Source organism: Coffea arabica, chromosome 2e (genome assembly GCF_036785885.1).
Source record: "Coffea arabica cultivar ET-39 chromosome 2e, Coffea Arabica ET-39 HiFi, whole genome shotgun sequence".
In the NCBI taxonomy this organism is placed as follows: domain Eukaryota; kingdom Viridiplantae; phylum Streptophyta; class Magnoliopsida; order Gentianales; family Rubiaceae; genus Coffea; species Coffea arabica.
The window spans coordinates 6,765,679-6,779,474 of record NC_092313.1 but is presented as its reverse complement, the minus strand read 5'-3'; the positions used below and the strand labels follow the sequence as shown (position 1 = coordinate 6,779,474).

At 36.4% G+C, this 13,796-nt stretch overlaps 3 protein-coding genes, 1 long non-coding RNA gene and 2 other non-coding genes across 7 annotated transcripts; 4 read left to right on the top strand and 2 right to left on the bottom strand.

The window, feature by feature from the left end:
• Nucleotides 1-921: 921 nt before the first annotated feature.
• On the bottom strand, nucleotides 922-3,059 carry LOC113730518 (ATP synthase small subunit 6-A, mitochondrial). Its single transcript, XM_027255231.2, has 3 exons — nucleotides 2,857-3,059; nucleotides 2,656-2,715; nucleotides 922-1,124 (listed from the first exon to the last, which is right to left on the bottom strand). The coding sequence occupies exons 1-2, from the start codon at nucleotides 2,975-2,977 to the stop codon at nucleotides 2,666-2,668; spliced, it is 171 nt and encodes a 56-aa protein (XP_027111032.1). The 5' UTR covers nucleotides 2,978-3,059; the 3' UTR covers nucleotides 922-1,124; nucleotides 2,656-2,665.
• A 1,248-nt stretch (nucleotides 3,060-4,307) lies between these two features.
• Nucleotides 4,308-4,928, top strand: LOC113730517 (histone H4). Its single transcript, XM_027255230.2, has one exon. It carries the CDS (start codon nucleotides 4,456-4,458, stop codon nucleotides 4,765-4,767), a length of 312 nt encoding a protein of 103 aa, XP_027111031.1. The 5' UTR covers nucleotides 4,308-4,455; the 3' UTR covers nucleotides 4,768-4,928.
• A 148-nt stretch (nucleotides 4,929-5,076) lies between these two features.
• LOC113730516 (UDP-glucuronic acid decarboxylase 6) lies at nucleotides 5,077-9,410 on the bottom strand. 2 transcript variants are annotated; one of them, XM_027255229.2, is made up of 13 exons: nucleotides 9,272-9,410; nucleotides 8,497-8,606; nucleotides 8,115-8,201; nucleotides 7,899-7,986; nucleotides 7,385-7,476; nucleotides 7,103-7,167; nucleotides 6,941-7,029; nucleotides 6,399-6,476; nucleotides 6,151-6,244; nucleotides 5,876-5,942; nucleotides 5,734-5,797; nucleotides 5,588-5,628; nucleotides 5,077-5,456 (listed from the first exon to the last, which is right to left on the bottom strand). In XM_027255229.2, exons 2-13 carry the CDS (start codon nucleotides 8,584-8,586, stop codon nucleotides 5,271-5,273), a joined length of 1,041 nt encoding a protein of 346 aa, XP_027111030.1. In that variant the 5' UTR covers nucleotides 8,587-8,606; nucleotides 9,272-9,410; the 3' UTR covers nucleotides 5,077-5,270. The 2 variants fall into 2 exon arrangements, with proteins under 2 accessions (XP_027111030.1, XP_027111029.1); XM_027255228.2 differs by lacking the exon at nucleotides 9,272-9,410 and adding an exon at nucleotides 8,813-8,977.
• Nucleotides 9,411-11,127: 1,717 nt separating this feature from the next.
• On the top strand, nucleotides 11,128-11,199 carry TRNAH-GUG (transfer RNA histidin (anticodon GUG)). The gene has a single exon. It is a non-coding gene; the product is annotated as a tRNA-His (tRNA).
• Nucleotides 11,200-11,317: 118 nt separating this feature from the next.
• Nucleotides 11,318-13,505, top strand: LOC113730515 (uncharacterized). The gene is made up of 2 exons (XR_003458350.2): nucleotides 11,318-11,445; nucleotides 13,132-13,505. It is a non-coding gene; the product is annotated as an uncharacterized lncRNA (long non-coding RNA).
• TRNAR-CCG (transfer RNA arginine (anticodon CCG)) lies at nucleotides 11,798-11,870 on the top strand. The gene has a single exon. It is a non-coding gene; the product is annotated as a tRNA-Arg (tRNA).
• Nucleotides 13,506-13,796: the final 291 nt, after the last annotated feature.

Genomic DNA, 13,796 nt, shown 5'->3' with positions numbered 1-13,796 from the left:
TCTTTCTTTTTTTCACTTGTCCGGTTCTTGAACAAACAAAAGCACGGAGAAGTCGAACGTATTCACTCCGAGTCTGATTCGTTGCATTCTGTACAGCATCACTTTCATGGGGTTCTCAAGAACTTTCATCCGCGGAGAAATGACCAAGTAGAACAAAAGCTCCTTGCTCGGATATTCAGGACCATCTCTTGCAATCCAAAAATTTGCTAGAAAAGGAATTTAAAGATCTAACTCCAAAATTAGCTGGATTTTGAGCTGGACCAACCCTTTGTGTCTACCAGTACATGGTGCAGATTGCAGAGAATCACTAGAGAGTTTTGACTTCTTTGTATCCAGTTCTACAATTAACCATGCCCGAAATTTAGTTGCTCTTGAAAAGTTGAAATCTTCTTTAATGAAGCCTAGTGCAGTAGAATCTTAATGCAGTGAAACATTCACAAGAAAATTGTTCTACTCCGTACGTGCCTGCAAGAGGTTTTTTTTTTTTTTTTTTTATTTCAAGATCGAAAGGCACACATAAATATCCAAATGGTTCCGGGACCAAGTTAACACAGCTAATGATAATTTCTCCTGCACGTATTGACTAAAACTGGTTGCAGTCCAATAGCTCTCATGCTTGAATGAGCCATTCGATCACACACTGCAGCTCATGATGCATATTTTCACGGTATGCATGCAATCTAGATGGTAGGAAGTTTCAGTACTTCCATTTATGATTTCAGATAAGGCAAAATGGCATCACATTACCAATTTGCTTCTGCTGTTGTGCGTGCAAGACACAGTTCTAACTATTCAGAACTAATCTCGGACATGGGAACTGTTTTGCACATTACACATCTGTCACCTTCATAACAGAATCTCAATGCAGTGAAAGATTTCAAAGGTCATGTCTGAATAAACTGAACCAATAAAACCACAAAATCCCGAACTTTGCAGTATCAGTTTATAGAAACTCAAGCTAGTTTTGCACCCAGATAGGTTAAGAGAACATTTATGCAACCAGAGCCATCATTTTTTGATACTAGTGCTCAACAAATCCGGAAAAGAAAATTACAGAGATGAAACCCTTTCCAACACTGTAAAGAGTCTCCACTTATCAGGAAATCATACGTAAAGAAATTCACCTGCAAATGTAAACGAAACAAAGTCAGTAGAATGAAAAAGATCCAAATATTTAGTCCTGTCTAGACTGTACTTTAGTACATAAAAACTTAAAAGAAGAACAAATCTGTTCACCAGCTCATAACTTAAATGTGAGATAACAATTATTAACCAGAATGAATACAGGAGGTGACGTTGACGATCAGGAAATGGTTTTTAGCTAACCAGAACACAAGAAGGATTAATCTTTTACTTGTAGATTATTTTACATCAAGGGGAACTTCTAGGTGAATTCATGTATTTAGCCAAATCAGAATACAATAGCCAAATAATCAGGACATCAGAGCCGTAAATGCAATTAAAGTTGAAGATTTATTAGAAACAAAAGCCATACATTGTAAAAATAGCTAGTGAACTTATGATGTACGACGAAAAACAGGTAGGGTAGCGACATCTCAAGTTGTCATCTAAAATATCACAATTACATGAAAAACGCTAATAATAAGCATAATTGCACATTAAGGAAATCATCTACCGCAGCAAGCTTCTGCATAGTTAGCATTTGACCTGTTCTTTAACATATATTTAGCTGGGAAAATGTAAATTTCAGAGTACCTTTGGAGCTGCTATTTATACTAGTTTTAACTTGTTGAAACTTTGCACACAAAATGCACTTTCCCTTATACATAACTTTCCCAGGATAGTAGCTTACTTCTTTAGTCATAAATAGCTAAAGCAAACATAATCATGCCCACAAGTGGATTAATACTTTCAGAAGATATTCCAGTTGCCACAAAGACGTTGCTCCTCGTGCAAGGCACAACTCAGGAACTTTTAACTGAGCAACTTCTCGAATGTACTCTCAACAATGCCTCAATTAGAGTCAGTTCAAGCACTATATTATATAAATAATCATGCATGAGGGCAAGAAACAACTCAATTTATTTCATTCATTGTAGATACCACTGTCATCATTAGTCTAACAAAACTGAGTAAAGAGCTTGGCAATGGGGGAATTTATGAACTCATGGGGCATCTTATACTTAGGTCAAGTATCTGAATGCTAACTCATAGGCAACGATGTCCGTCATATCATCAACAGTTTGGATTATTCGAATAATGCCACAAAAGTATACAATATGTGCATCACCCTGGAAAAATAATGATATGGTACTACCAACAACCATACACCAAGAAATGATGTAATCCGCAAACAATTTTGACTTCCACTTGCAAATAATGGGCAAATTGAAAACTAGGCGAGGGCAAGTGTGTGAATGTTGAGATTTGAGAACCAAACAATCAACCTAATGTTGCTTCAGTCAGTTACAATTAAAACAACGGCGCAATTAAGGACTCAAACTTTTCTCCAAACGAACGAAGAAAAGAGAAAGATGGGCACACTCGAACGAAGAACATAGAAAATAAACCAAACAATGTAAGAATCAAGAGCCACGATTAAAATAGTAACGAACAAAGAGAGTTCGTGGATTGGATCTAAAATCTGGAAAAGCTTTGCTAGGGCTAGTTTAATAGAACAGATAACGGACTTACTATTTTCTAATCAGTGTTTCTTGTGCCTCTGCACAAACGGAGAGTTCTTGGCGTCCTCCTCTGCCAGATCAATCAATCATCCCACCAAGATAATTAAAAAGTAAAAGTCAGGCACAAAAATTATGAAGATAATAGAAAATGAATAACAAATACAAAATAAATACAGGAAAACAGCAAGAGGGTAAAGGCGGGCGGGCTGACCGGTGAGGCTGAGGGACAACTTAGTGATGATGGTGCCAGTGACAGCGAAGCCGACGAGGAAAGGCCAGCACCGATTCCATTCTCTCCTGAAAAACACCGGCCACGGATCAAATTTCCTCATTTCTCTCTCACTTCTCGATGGAATTGGAATACACTCAGGTGGTCAGCTGAAAACTGGTAATGAGACTCCTGCGAGTTGAGACGGGAGATAAAAAGACCCACAAGTAGTTAGTGAAAGGGCTCAATTTAGCTTCTGTATTGGGCTGGGCCTCAAATGGATTTTAATAAAGTCAAGTTTGACGGAGACTGGGCCACATACCATTTGCGTACCAAAGCTTAAGAGAAAACTGTATACTTTATGATAGCTACTATGAATCAAGAATATTCTTTTCAAAATTCCAAAATTTATTGCTAGTAGAATTTGTCTAGAGGTTTTTTTTTTTAAAAAAAAAAAAGAATTTGTCTAGAGGGTAATGGACCTCAAAATTATTTTGCATAGGAGATTATTTGAAATAATATTTTAAGAAAAACGTTTTAACATCTTTTTTGATGTGATGTGTATGATATAAAAAGATAGTTAAAAAGATAAAAAATTATTTTAAAAAATGTTTGTGATGTAATTAAAAAATTTTTTGGCAAATAAACCTCTATCCAAACACACCATGTTTCCTTCCATTTTCAATCAAAATCTAGGTTTTATAGCAAGTGATGTTGCATGTAACCCTAACAAGATTCTTTATATAGGCTATACATAAAAAAATCTAAATAATTGTGGATAATGGCCTGACATGCAATACAAGTTATGCATGCATTACCTCTCTTACCTTAAAATCTTCAAACCTTAATTTATTTGATTGTTATGCGACTAGGTTGAAGTAACGAATGCTTTTGGACTCATCTCTTGTGGCATCTAAGTAATTAGGAACATTAGCTTGGATATTTGTTCATTTTGGTGTGGAACTAGCAATTTTTCAACATAAACTATTCTCTTGATGCTTAATTATTTTACAACTACATTTAAGGGTTATATCAATAAATTGCAACATGTATATGTGTACATTTGCACTTCCAAAATATCAATTATCCCTAAAAAAAGAAATGCTTTCACCTTGGGGAAATGATAAATTTCAAAAAATGTTTTCGAGGTTTAGAGGCTTTGGAGCAACTAGTGGCATCATGCAGTCACGTGGCAAAAGGCAAGGCAAGCAATGGGATGCAGGGAAAAATGATTTAGGTAATCGTAAATTAATATGCCTCCACGTCAAGGATCAGCCTTGGACCAAATTCGAGGTCCCGCCATCCATCAGACGTAAATCGTACGCTCGCTACTCGGCCAGGTCATGGATCCAGATTGAACCAAAGAAATAGCGAAATATCCACCGTCGATTTTCGCCTGATCCATAAAAAATCAAATAGTAAATGGAAATTCACAACTAACCGCCCAATTGCCCAAAACTAAAAATTAAAACAGCCGCCAGAATTTCAAGCCCCGCTTTCACCTTCAGATCCCTTTATATAAACGAACCCAGTCTACTTGCCCAATTGCCACAATCAACAGAAGTTGATAACTTCCAAGTCACACAAATATTTGTGGAGAAAATGTCAGGCCGTGGAAAGGGAGGCAAGGGATTGGGCAAGGGAGGAGCAAAGCGCCACCGTAAGGTGCTCCGAGATAACATTCAGGGCATCACGAAGCCGGCAATTCGGAGGCTGGCTAGAAGGGGTGGAGTGAAGAGAATCAGTGGGCTGATCTACGAGGAGACCAGAGGGGTTCTTAAGATCTTCTTGGAGAATGTGATTCGCGACGCCGTCACTTACACAGAGCACGCTAGGAGGAAGACCGTCACCGCCATGGATGTAGTTTACGCTTTGAAGAGGCAGGGCAGGACTCTCTATGGCTTCGGTGGTTGAATTTTGGGTAGATTGGCCCGCCCCTTTGTCTTTCCTTCTTTTTTCGTTTATTTTTTTTGCAATGGGTTTTTAGGTAAACGGGGCGCTACTTTGATCTGGTTGGGTTTGATCAATGTAATTGAATCAAGTTTCAATTTTATGAGAAATTCAGTTAAAATTCAGTTAGTGTTTCACATTGGATAGACCTTTCTTTCGCTCTTTTATTTAGTATTAGTTTTCCTTTTAAAAAAAAAGTCCATCTTCGGACCAACTTCAAAACCTTTTTCTGTTCAACTAACACAATGGCCACATAAAGGCATAAAAACCATCTTGAGTCTCAAACATAAGGAGGCCAGTCTGACCACTCACATTTTCACTAATTTATATATTATGACGCAAATTTTGAATGTAGCTCATTCTCTACAGCTTAAAGCGCGAAAAGGGATGAGGAGGAATAATAAGGGGAGAGAGTAGGAAATTTCCAGTATGACATGGACGTATCAAGTATTTGAACAAGTTTTAGTTCAATTCTTCCGGGAGATCTCAAGCCTCTTTCGGAAATCATCCTCCATGAGGGGAAGGCCTTCTCGTAATTTGACCTTTGGCTCCCAGCCTAACAACTCCTTGGCTTTTGTGATGTCTGGTTTTCGCTGACGAGGATCATCAGGGGTGTTTTCAACAGTGATGATCTCCACTTCGGGATTGATAAGCTGCAAAAGCACAACAATTAATTAGATTTACTAAGCTATCCGAGTTAGTTCATTATGAGCTTAAAAAATGTACAGAAGTAGCTTGAGAAAAAAAAAAATTTCTCTTATTCGAGCATGAGTCAAGATGCTACCTCCTTCACAGTCTCCGCAAGTTCGATCATAGTAAATTCACCTATTTGAAAACATTCGGCAACACGAGAAAAAGAGAAAGATGGAGTTAATAGAAATGAGAAAGCAAGGACAGAGGAAATCTTAAATTAAAGTTAGAGCAAATCACCTGGATTGCCAATGTTAACAGGACCAGTGTGCTCTCCCTCCATAAGACGAATCAGACCATCAACCTTCACGATTTGAATTATGGATTAGGCATCAAGGCAAAGTCAGACATGATAAGTGTGTAGTTCAGTAAGGATGCATACCATGTCAGAGACGTAACAAAAACTTCGCGTTTGTGTACCAGGCAACTGGACTGTCAACGGTTCATCGCTGTGCATGTGGAGGAAGAACAGGTAGTGCATTTGTGAGTAAATTTAGCAGAAATCTCAAAGTTACATGACTATCATCTTGCAGATGGCAAACATTAAAGCACTCTTCCATTAACATTGTGGACAATCAACAAGGTAGAAAATGCTTTTGCAGTAAGACTTGCAAAGGTAAATTGAGGAGCTAGGAGCTACGGACTAAAGTAACATACCGAATTGCTTGAGCTATGAAATTGCTGACCACCCTACCATCATCAATATTCATACGAGGTCCATAAGTATTGAAGATCCTAGCAATCCGTATCTCTGCCACATAATTACAGTTCCACATCAATTACAAATGCGTTACATTAGCACCATTTCAATAGCAGTTAAACAATGCATTACATTGGAAAAGAAATTAACTACATGTTGAAAGTTTTCCATGAGCAAGTGGATCTAGAGTGAGCGGGGAACTTACCAATTCCATGCTGTCTATGGTAATCAAACATTAAAGTCTCAGCAACCCTTTTCCCCTCGTCATAACAGCTCCTAACTCCTGCAATTAACATAGAGGCAATAAGTACGTGCTTTTCTTTGCATGATCACATTCAAATAAAACCAGAGGCATGTTCTTAGCATGTTTGATGAAACTCAGGCTACAGTTCCATAGATAAAGCAGACAATAACTGTCTTTAGTCTGAACTTCCAAGGAAAAACCAAGCGATGCAGAAAACCAGTTCTAAGCTAGGGAGTTTAATATTTAGCTATTTCAAGAAATTCTGGCGTGAAATATGAATCACTGTTCTACAACATCTATAATTCTACACACTTTGAGCCAGAAAAATCAGTTAGCAATAACTGTAGCAATTTCAAGAAAAAAGTCGTAATTAAGCACTCGCTCATTGACTGAAGTCATGAGTACTGGCAACATACAAGAAATCAAATTTTCCTCAAGTATCAGTCAATTAGTGGGTTAGCAAATTCATCATCAAGAACTAAAAGATAGGTTGATCAGTATACCAATTGGGTTAACATTTCCCCAGTAGCTCTCAGTTTGAGGATGCACTAGAGGATCTCCATAAACCTCAGAAGTTGATGTCAGCAAAATCCTGTGGCAAAAGCAAATATAATGAAATGTGGTTCTACCCAACAAATATAGAGAGAGGGGAACTTGAAAAGTACCTTGCCCCAACACGCTTAGCAAGTCCCAGCATGTTAAGCGTCCCAATCACATTAGTCTTGATCGTCTACCATGACAAGAAAAAGTGAGAACCAGAAGAAGTTAACAATGATGAAGTCACAGCTGTAAAAAGTCTATACGTGAAAACAAGTTTGACAAGATTAAGCCATAAAGACCAATAAGGAGGAGGAAGGAGAACTCCCTCAAAGTGCAAGAATTAGTTGAGTAGCAGACATACAGGCCACAAAATAACAATGTTGACGGAGAATATCCTGGTTACAAACCTTCACAGGATTGTACTTGTAAAAGATAGGGGATGCAGGACAAGCAAGATGGTATATTTGATCAACCTCAACTAACAATGGTTCTGTTACATCTGCAAATCATAAAAATAAAACAATTAACATTCCTTACCTGAAGTGCCATCTAAAGTATCTTCAACTCAATGAAATATATTTAAATCCAAACACAAAATGGAAACAGGATATAACATGTGACAGACTTTAAAACCAAGAAGAAAACGATTAGCATCTCCATATTATACGAGCAACTGAAGAGGAAGAACACCTAAATCGGAAACCCTGGTTCCAGAGTTTGTAATGGTTGAGGAGATGTGATCCATGGTTGTTCAAAGTAGTATTCAGAGTCTCCACAAACATCAGATGAGAAACATTATTTATCACTCTCATTTTTTATATTGTTGAAATCACTGAAAGCATAATAATTCAAGAAAATCTGGTGCCTAATATATTAGTTTCTCATACTAAGGATATTATAACTATTAAGACAATAGCATACCATGACGAATAAGCTCAAATCTTGGATGTCCAATCCATTGCTTTAAGTTGTCTTTTGACCCAGTAAAGTAGTTATCCACGACAATCACCTAGTGAAAATCACAGTAAATTCTAGTATAAAGACCAAAAAGAACAAATATCCAATTCCTACAGCCCGTTAAATAGCCATATCCTAATACTAACTGCTGCAAAAAACAGCATGAGCTAAGAATTTCACCTCGTTTTTCTCATTCTGCATTAATCTGTCAACCAGGTGAGAGCCTATGAATCCAGCGCCACCAGTTACCAAAATTCTCATATTTGCCTGTTCAGGATAAAAACAATTTCCGTATGACAGCCAAGAATTAACGGAGAACAAAAGAGAAAGGAATCTGGAGTAACCATCAGACAAAAGAATTGGATTGAAGTGCACATGAACGTGCATCCAACCACAGGGAACAAAATTAATAAACAGTCAAAATGTCTCTAAAACTTTCAAATTTCTACTCTATCTTATAATGGTTGTCTGTTTGTTCTATGCTTGTGCCCTCCTAAAACTACATTATTATCTATTTAGAAAAAAAAAATCCACGATGAAGGGGGTTTACGCATATTTTTACCTGAAAAAATTTGGCATTTCTCAGAGGCGAGGGCTCCGGGGGTGGTTTTGTGGTCACATGGTTCTCTCCGTTTGAAACTTCCTTGGCCATTTGTTTCACTTCTCTACTTCCTGAACCAAATCCAACAAAACCCAAAAATGGCCATTTAATTCCAGTCAATCCCAATAAAACATAGTAATTCTGGTAAAGTTTGCATCTTGATACCAATTCAAACAATGATCTAAAAACAATAATAACGACGAAAAGAAAAACAAAGGAAGATTTAATTGCAATCCCCAACTCGTTCCCACGGACAGAAATTTGAAGCTTTGATCACCTGATACAATTCTCAAGAATGTAGTTGTATTAACAAAATGCAGCAATCGGCAAAACTTGAGCTTTGTGCTTATATAACCGAAAAACTTTAATGCTCGACAGCAAAATTCAGACAAACAACAGACATGAAAAGCATGCATTAATAATTGGCTCCACACCAAACTGTACCAACCTTTGAGAGAGACAGAAAGATTGAAAAATCTTCAAGATCACGGCAACGAGAAAAGAAAAAAAAAAAGAACCAGATTTAAATGTGTGTGTGAAGAGCGTGATGGAAGCTTGAAATAAACGAAAGTGTAGTCCCACACCTGACGATTTCAGATCTAAATCTAAACAAATCAAGTGTCCCAAACATGTCAAAATGTTTAACAATCACGTTGATTGCATAAGATCATTAAGAATAGATTGAATACAAATTAAAGAACAAAAAGGGTTAAACCCACAACGTTTTGCAGTTTACCTCTGTTGAGTCTGAATCAGATGAATTCTGAGGTTTTAAAACGTAGTCCTACGTTGATGTCTCCACGCTTATAAACACCGCTTGCGAAACTGATGCGGTGGGGGGGGTCCCGTAGAGCAAGAAAGAGTACAGTAGCTTCCTGTGTTCGGCCAGTTAGGCGATTTCTTCTTCGTAAGCCGTCTAATTTAGTCAAGGTGGGCCACATCTTCATACTATCGGAGCGGTGTATAAATTTCTTTTTTTTTTTATTACTTTGCAGGGATAATTTCAGAAACCTCCTCTGAAGTTTTTAACTATTCCACTGGCCTCCCTTTAAATTTTGAACATTACATTAATCACCCTTAAGATTTATTCTCTTATAATATCTAAATTCAATCAACAATTAAAAAGTAATGTTTAGCAGAGAAAAGATAATAATATGATCTCACTATTGCTCCTTATCTACTAAATTGTTTAATTAATTTAATACCGACCCAATTATTAAAGAAAGCACTAGAATTTGCTATTTATTATTAGAAATTAAATCACATATGATATCAAAAATAGTATATTATTCAATATATTTCACTTAATATAAGATCTAAATTACTCTTTTCAGTTACAAATCTATAGTCAAACAAAATTAGTAACAGATAATTAAAAATTTTGTAATCAAAATATTACAAAGAGCAAATTTTAACATAAAAAAACTCAACAACTAACATGAATATATTGATAAGAATATTTATGATGTTAAAGTTTGTTTTCTGTAATATTGGTTGCAAAGTTTTTGATTATTTGTTGTTGATCATATTTGGCAATGAGTATGAAAAGAATAATTTGAATCTTGTATTACGTAAAAAATATAAAATAATATACTAATTTGGATGTTATATATGATTTGATCCCTATTAATAAACAATAAAATTTAGTATTTTTCTTTAATATGTAGATTGATATTAAATAATATAATAGATGAGGGACAATGTTAAAATCATATTATTTTCTCTCTTCTAATATCACTTCGTAGGTATTGGTTGGAGTTAAATATTACAAGATAATTAACTTCATGAAGTTAGCGCAATTTTTGAAACTTATGAAAGGCTAGTGAAATAGTTAGAAACCTCATGGATGATTTCTAAAATTATCCCTACTTTGTATTGCAGGAGATGATGCGAGCGTTGATCTGCCACATAGGCTGTAGTTAATTTGATCCATTAGCAAAATTAATTTGGGTGATTATGGGTTTTAGACATTTTTTGTTGCTCGGGCGATTGGATTTATTGCGAGTTAGGCAAGCCTGTAATTGCAGTGACGTAGTATGCACCAACTATTGGACAGCAGCTGTCATCGTCTTTGGTGATTTCATGTTATCTGCTGTGTCATTTACACGCAAGTTATATACCAAATTGCAACTTTCTTCCCTTTTTAGGCTGAAAACGTACGAATAGGATCTTATTTGATGAGGAAATTTCTATCAACTTAATGAAAATATCTGAGAGAATATATATGCATGTATTAGGGACATGCGCCAAAGGAAAGTCTTCATGATGTTTGTTAATACACTACAAAAGTTTAATAGCTATTAGCAGTACGAATCTCGTATTATTAGGGAAGGATTGGATTGAATAGTAAAGTATGAGAAATTATAAGCATGATATTTTGGATTCAAGATTTGATGATAATCGTGGCAGAATATACGGACACAAAGATTAATTCAGTGGCTTTGCTAGTGATTCTAAATTGGAAAAGGATAAGAAGCTGATTTTATTAGCACTGAATACCATCAATTTACTTTTAGTATAGTCATTAGACAATCTAGATCTAATAGATTACTTATTCCTTGTTAGTAAATTTAGCAAACGAATATACACAAAGTGGCTGTAGTTTAGTGGTAAGAATTCCACGTTGTGGCCGTGGAGACCTGGGCTCGAATCCCAGTAGCCACACTTACATTTTCTTATTTTTCTGCAGTGCATTTTTCTAAATTCCCAAACTACCCTCATTCATCAGCCTCAGTTCCGGAAGTACCCCTCTATAAATTAGCAATAAACCCTGGGCTATACTCACTAACGTTTGCGGTTTGCTCTCTTCATTTGCGACGCGAGCGTGATTGGTTTACGAGGACGACGTCGACGTCCGCGGTTCACCGGAAACTCTTGGCCTTTTATTTATATTTTTATCATCGGAAAAAGGTATGACCACTAGCGATCTGTCCTTCCGTCTATTTGTATGAAAATCTCGTCCATGCGTCCAATATTTTTAAATTTTTTCCCTCACGTAACGAATAAATTACTAGACTCTCTCATATTTTTGAAAGCAAAAAGAGTGGAGACAACAAAAGGTTTTGGATGTATTTGCATTTATTAGCTTCAGTTTGGAACCATTTATGACATTCGTAACTGTCTTAGATCAGATGATGATAGATGGGGTGAAAACTGAAAACCGGGCTAAAAGTTCAGATCTCAATTGTCACTTTCTTTCGTATGTATGCTGTTTTCTTCTGAATTGAACCAAGAATTCCATTCCAATGCAAAATTAGAAAGGGATCGCATAGCGGAGTGGATATCGCGTTAGACTCCGGATCTAAAGGTCGTGGGTTCGAATCCCACTGCGATCGCCTTCTGCTTTCCGTCTTCTTCTTTTTTTTTTTTTTCCCGTTCTTGTCCATCTTTTCTCCCTTTTGAATTTGTCTATTCTAGTTCTTCCTGTTTAACTATCAGGAATTCTCTTTTTTTTTTTTGGGGGGGAAAATGACTTTGGCCAATAGCTGTGTAATATGTTTGTGTATTTGCTAATTGCTACTTTTTTTTTTTACCCTCGTTATGGAGCAGTTGTTTAACTCAGTCACAAGAGTAGTGTCAAACCTCGTACCTTCAGAGAATTGAGCTGATTCAGCTGCAATTTCTTGTATAAAATGATGTTATTACGTTCATACACATTCAGAAAGATGTGTGTCAAAGCTAGCTTCTCGTGTCTATTAGATGGGATAAGTTAATCAAGAATAGCTCGTGCATCCATTTTTCAGGAAAGGAAAAAAACGAAGAAACATGTATATGATGGATTATCTTAGTATTTCTTTTGACGTTATGATGACAATTATTGAAGGTAAGGATGTTGTAGGAATCTTAGAGGTGGGTTCTTGATTTTGATGTGTGATTCATATATAATGAGATAGGGATACATTATTGAGGACAGTTGCAATAATTCTTCGATCAGATTTTTACTTCCTATGTGAAGAGTACGATGAGTCAAGGGTGGCATTCTTGATGGTTGCCTGTTTTGTTTAGATACCGTGGCCTTGTGAAAATAATATATTGATTTTCTTTAATAATTGTTATTTAGAGTCTCCAATCAACGAAGATTGTGAGAATCTTGTGAAAGAAATACCCAGTTTTGTTGTGGAATAGATTAAAAATGAGTTGGGTGCATTGACACTATAGGGCGTCTATTATCCATGTCACTTCATTGTCATAGGGGTTTAAGAAAATGATGAATGAATTGGTACTACGAAAGGGTAGTTGACCAGAAGTAGGCATCTGAGTTTTTTTTTTTTTTTTTTTTGTTGGGGGGGGGGGGTGTGGAGGATCTTGTCTTTTGAGGGAATTGAGGTAGCCATTTTGAAAAACAGAGGATTGTAAAAAGCTGGGAACATCATGAAGAGTTCTTGTAGTTTGCAAGTTGCTCCGTGTTCTTATTTATTTATTTATTTGTATTTATTTTTTACGTTTCCAAGCAAAGGTAACAGATTTTTCTGACCGTCATGGAATTAATAGAGCAAGCATCATTTTACTACGTCCTTCAATAAAGTACTACTTTTGACTGAGATAACCATCTTAACTCTAACGCTAAATAATTGTCTTGAATAACTGTTATTGCAGTGATGGATGATCAGACTTTGGGATTCTTTGCGAGCTTTCTCGGCGTGTTCATATTTCTTATGGCTATTGTTTACCATTACGCTATGGCAGAGCCAAAATACAGAAGCAACTAGACCTTCATCATCTTCGTAGAACAAGAAAACTAGAACTTCATCGACTCCAAGAAAAAGAAAGACCTGTACTTTGTGTCTTATGCGTGAAAGGTTATTAGGAACTGGCAGGTCTAATTGAATTGTGTCATGATACATGATGCTTACAGCGTTCTACAAACTGGCATAATTCCCAAATTGGCCATGTTCCGAGTATGGTTGTATCTTCGTTTGCATCTATTTCTATATCGCGCGTGAACAGCCACGTTTAACTTGTCTGCTGTAGTTCTCTTTGTCAGTAGTTCTTATTTCTTAACCTTCAAATTTTGGCTAACGCGGAGAAGCACGCGAATATCAACTGCTAATTCAGAAGCTTTCCGGGGATGGCAACTACAAGTGGGGCCAACATTTCAACATTGTCGGTAAGTACAAGAAAGTAAGAAACCAAAGTTTGCTCTGAACAAGTAAATTAAAAAAAAGGAGTGGAATCGAATCAAGTTAAATTTTGAGTTCAAGCAGTGCTACTCGAGTTCGATTTGATTTGAGTTAATAAGTTTGAACTTGAGTTCAATTCGA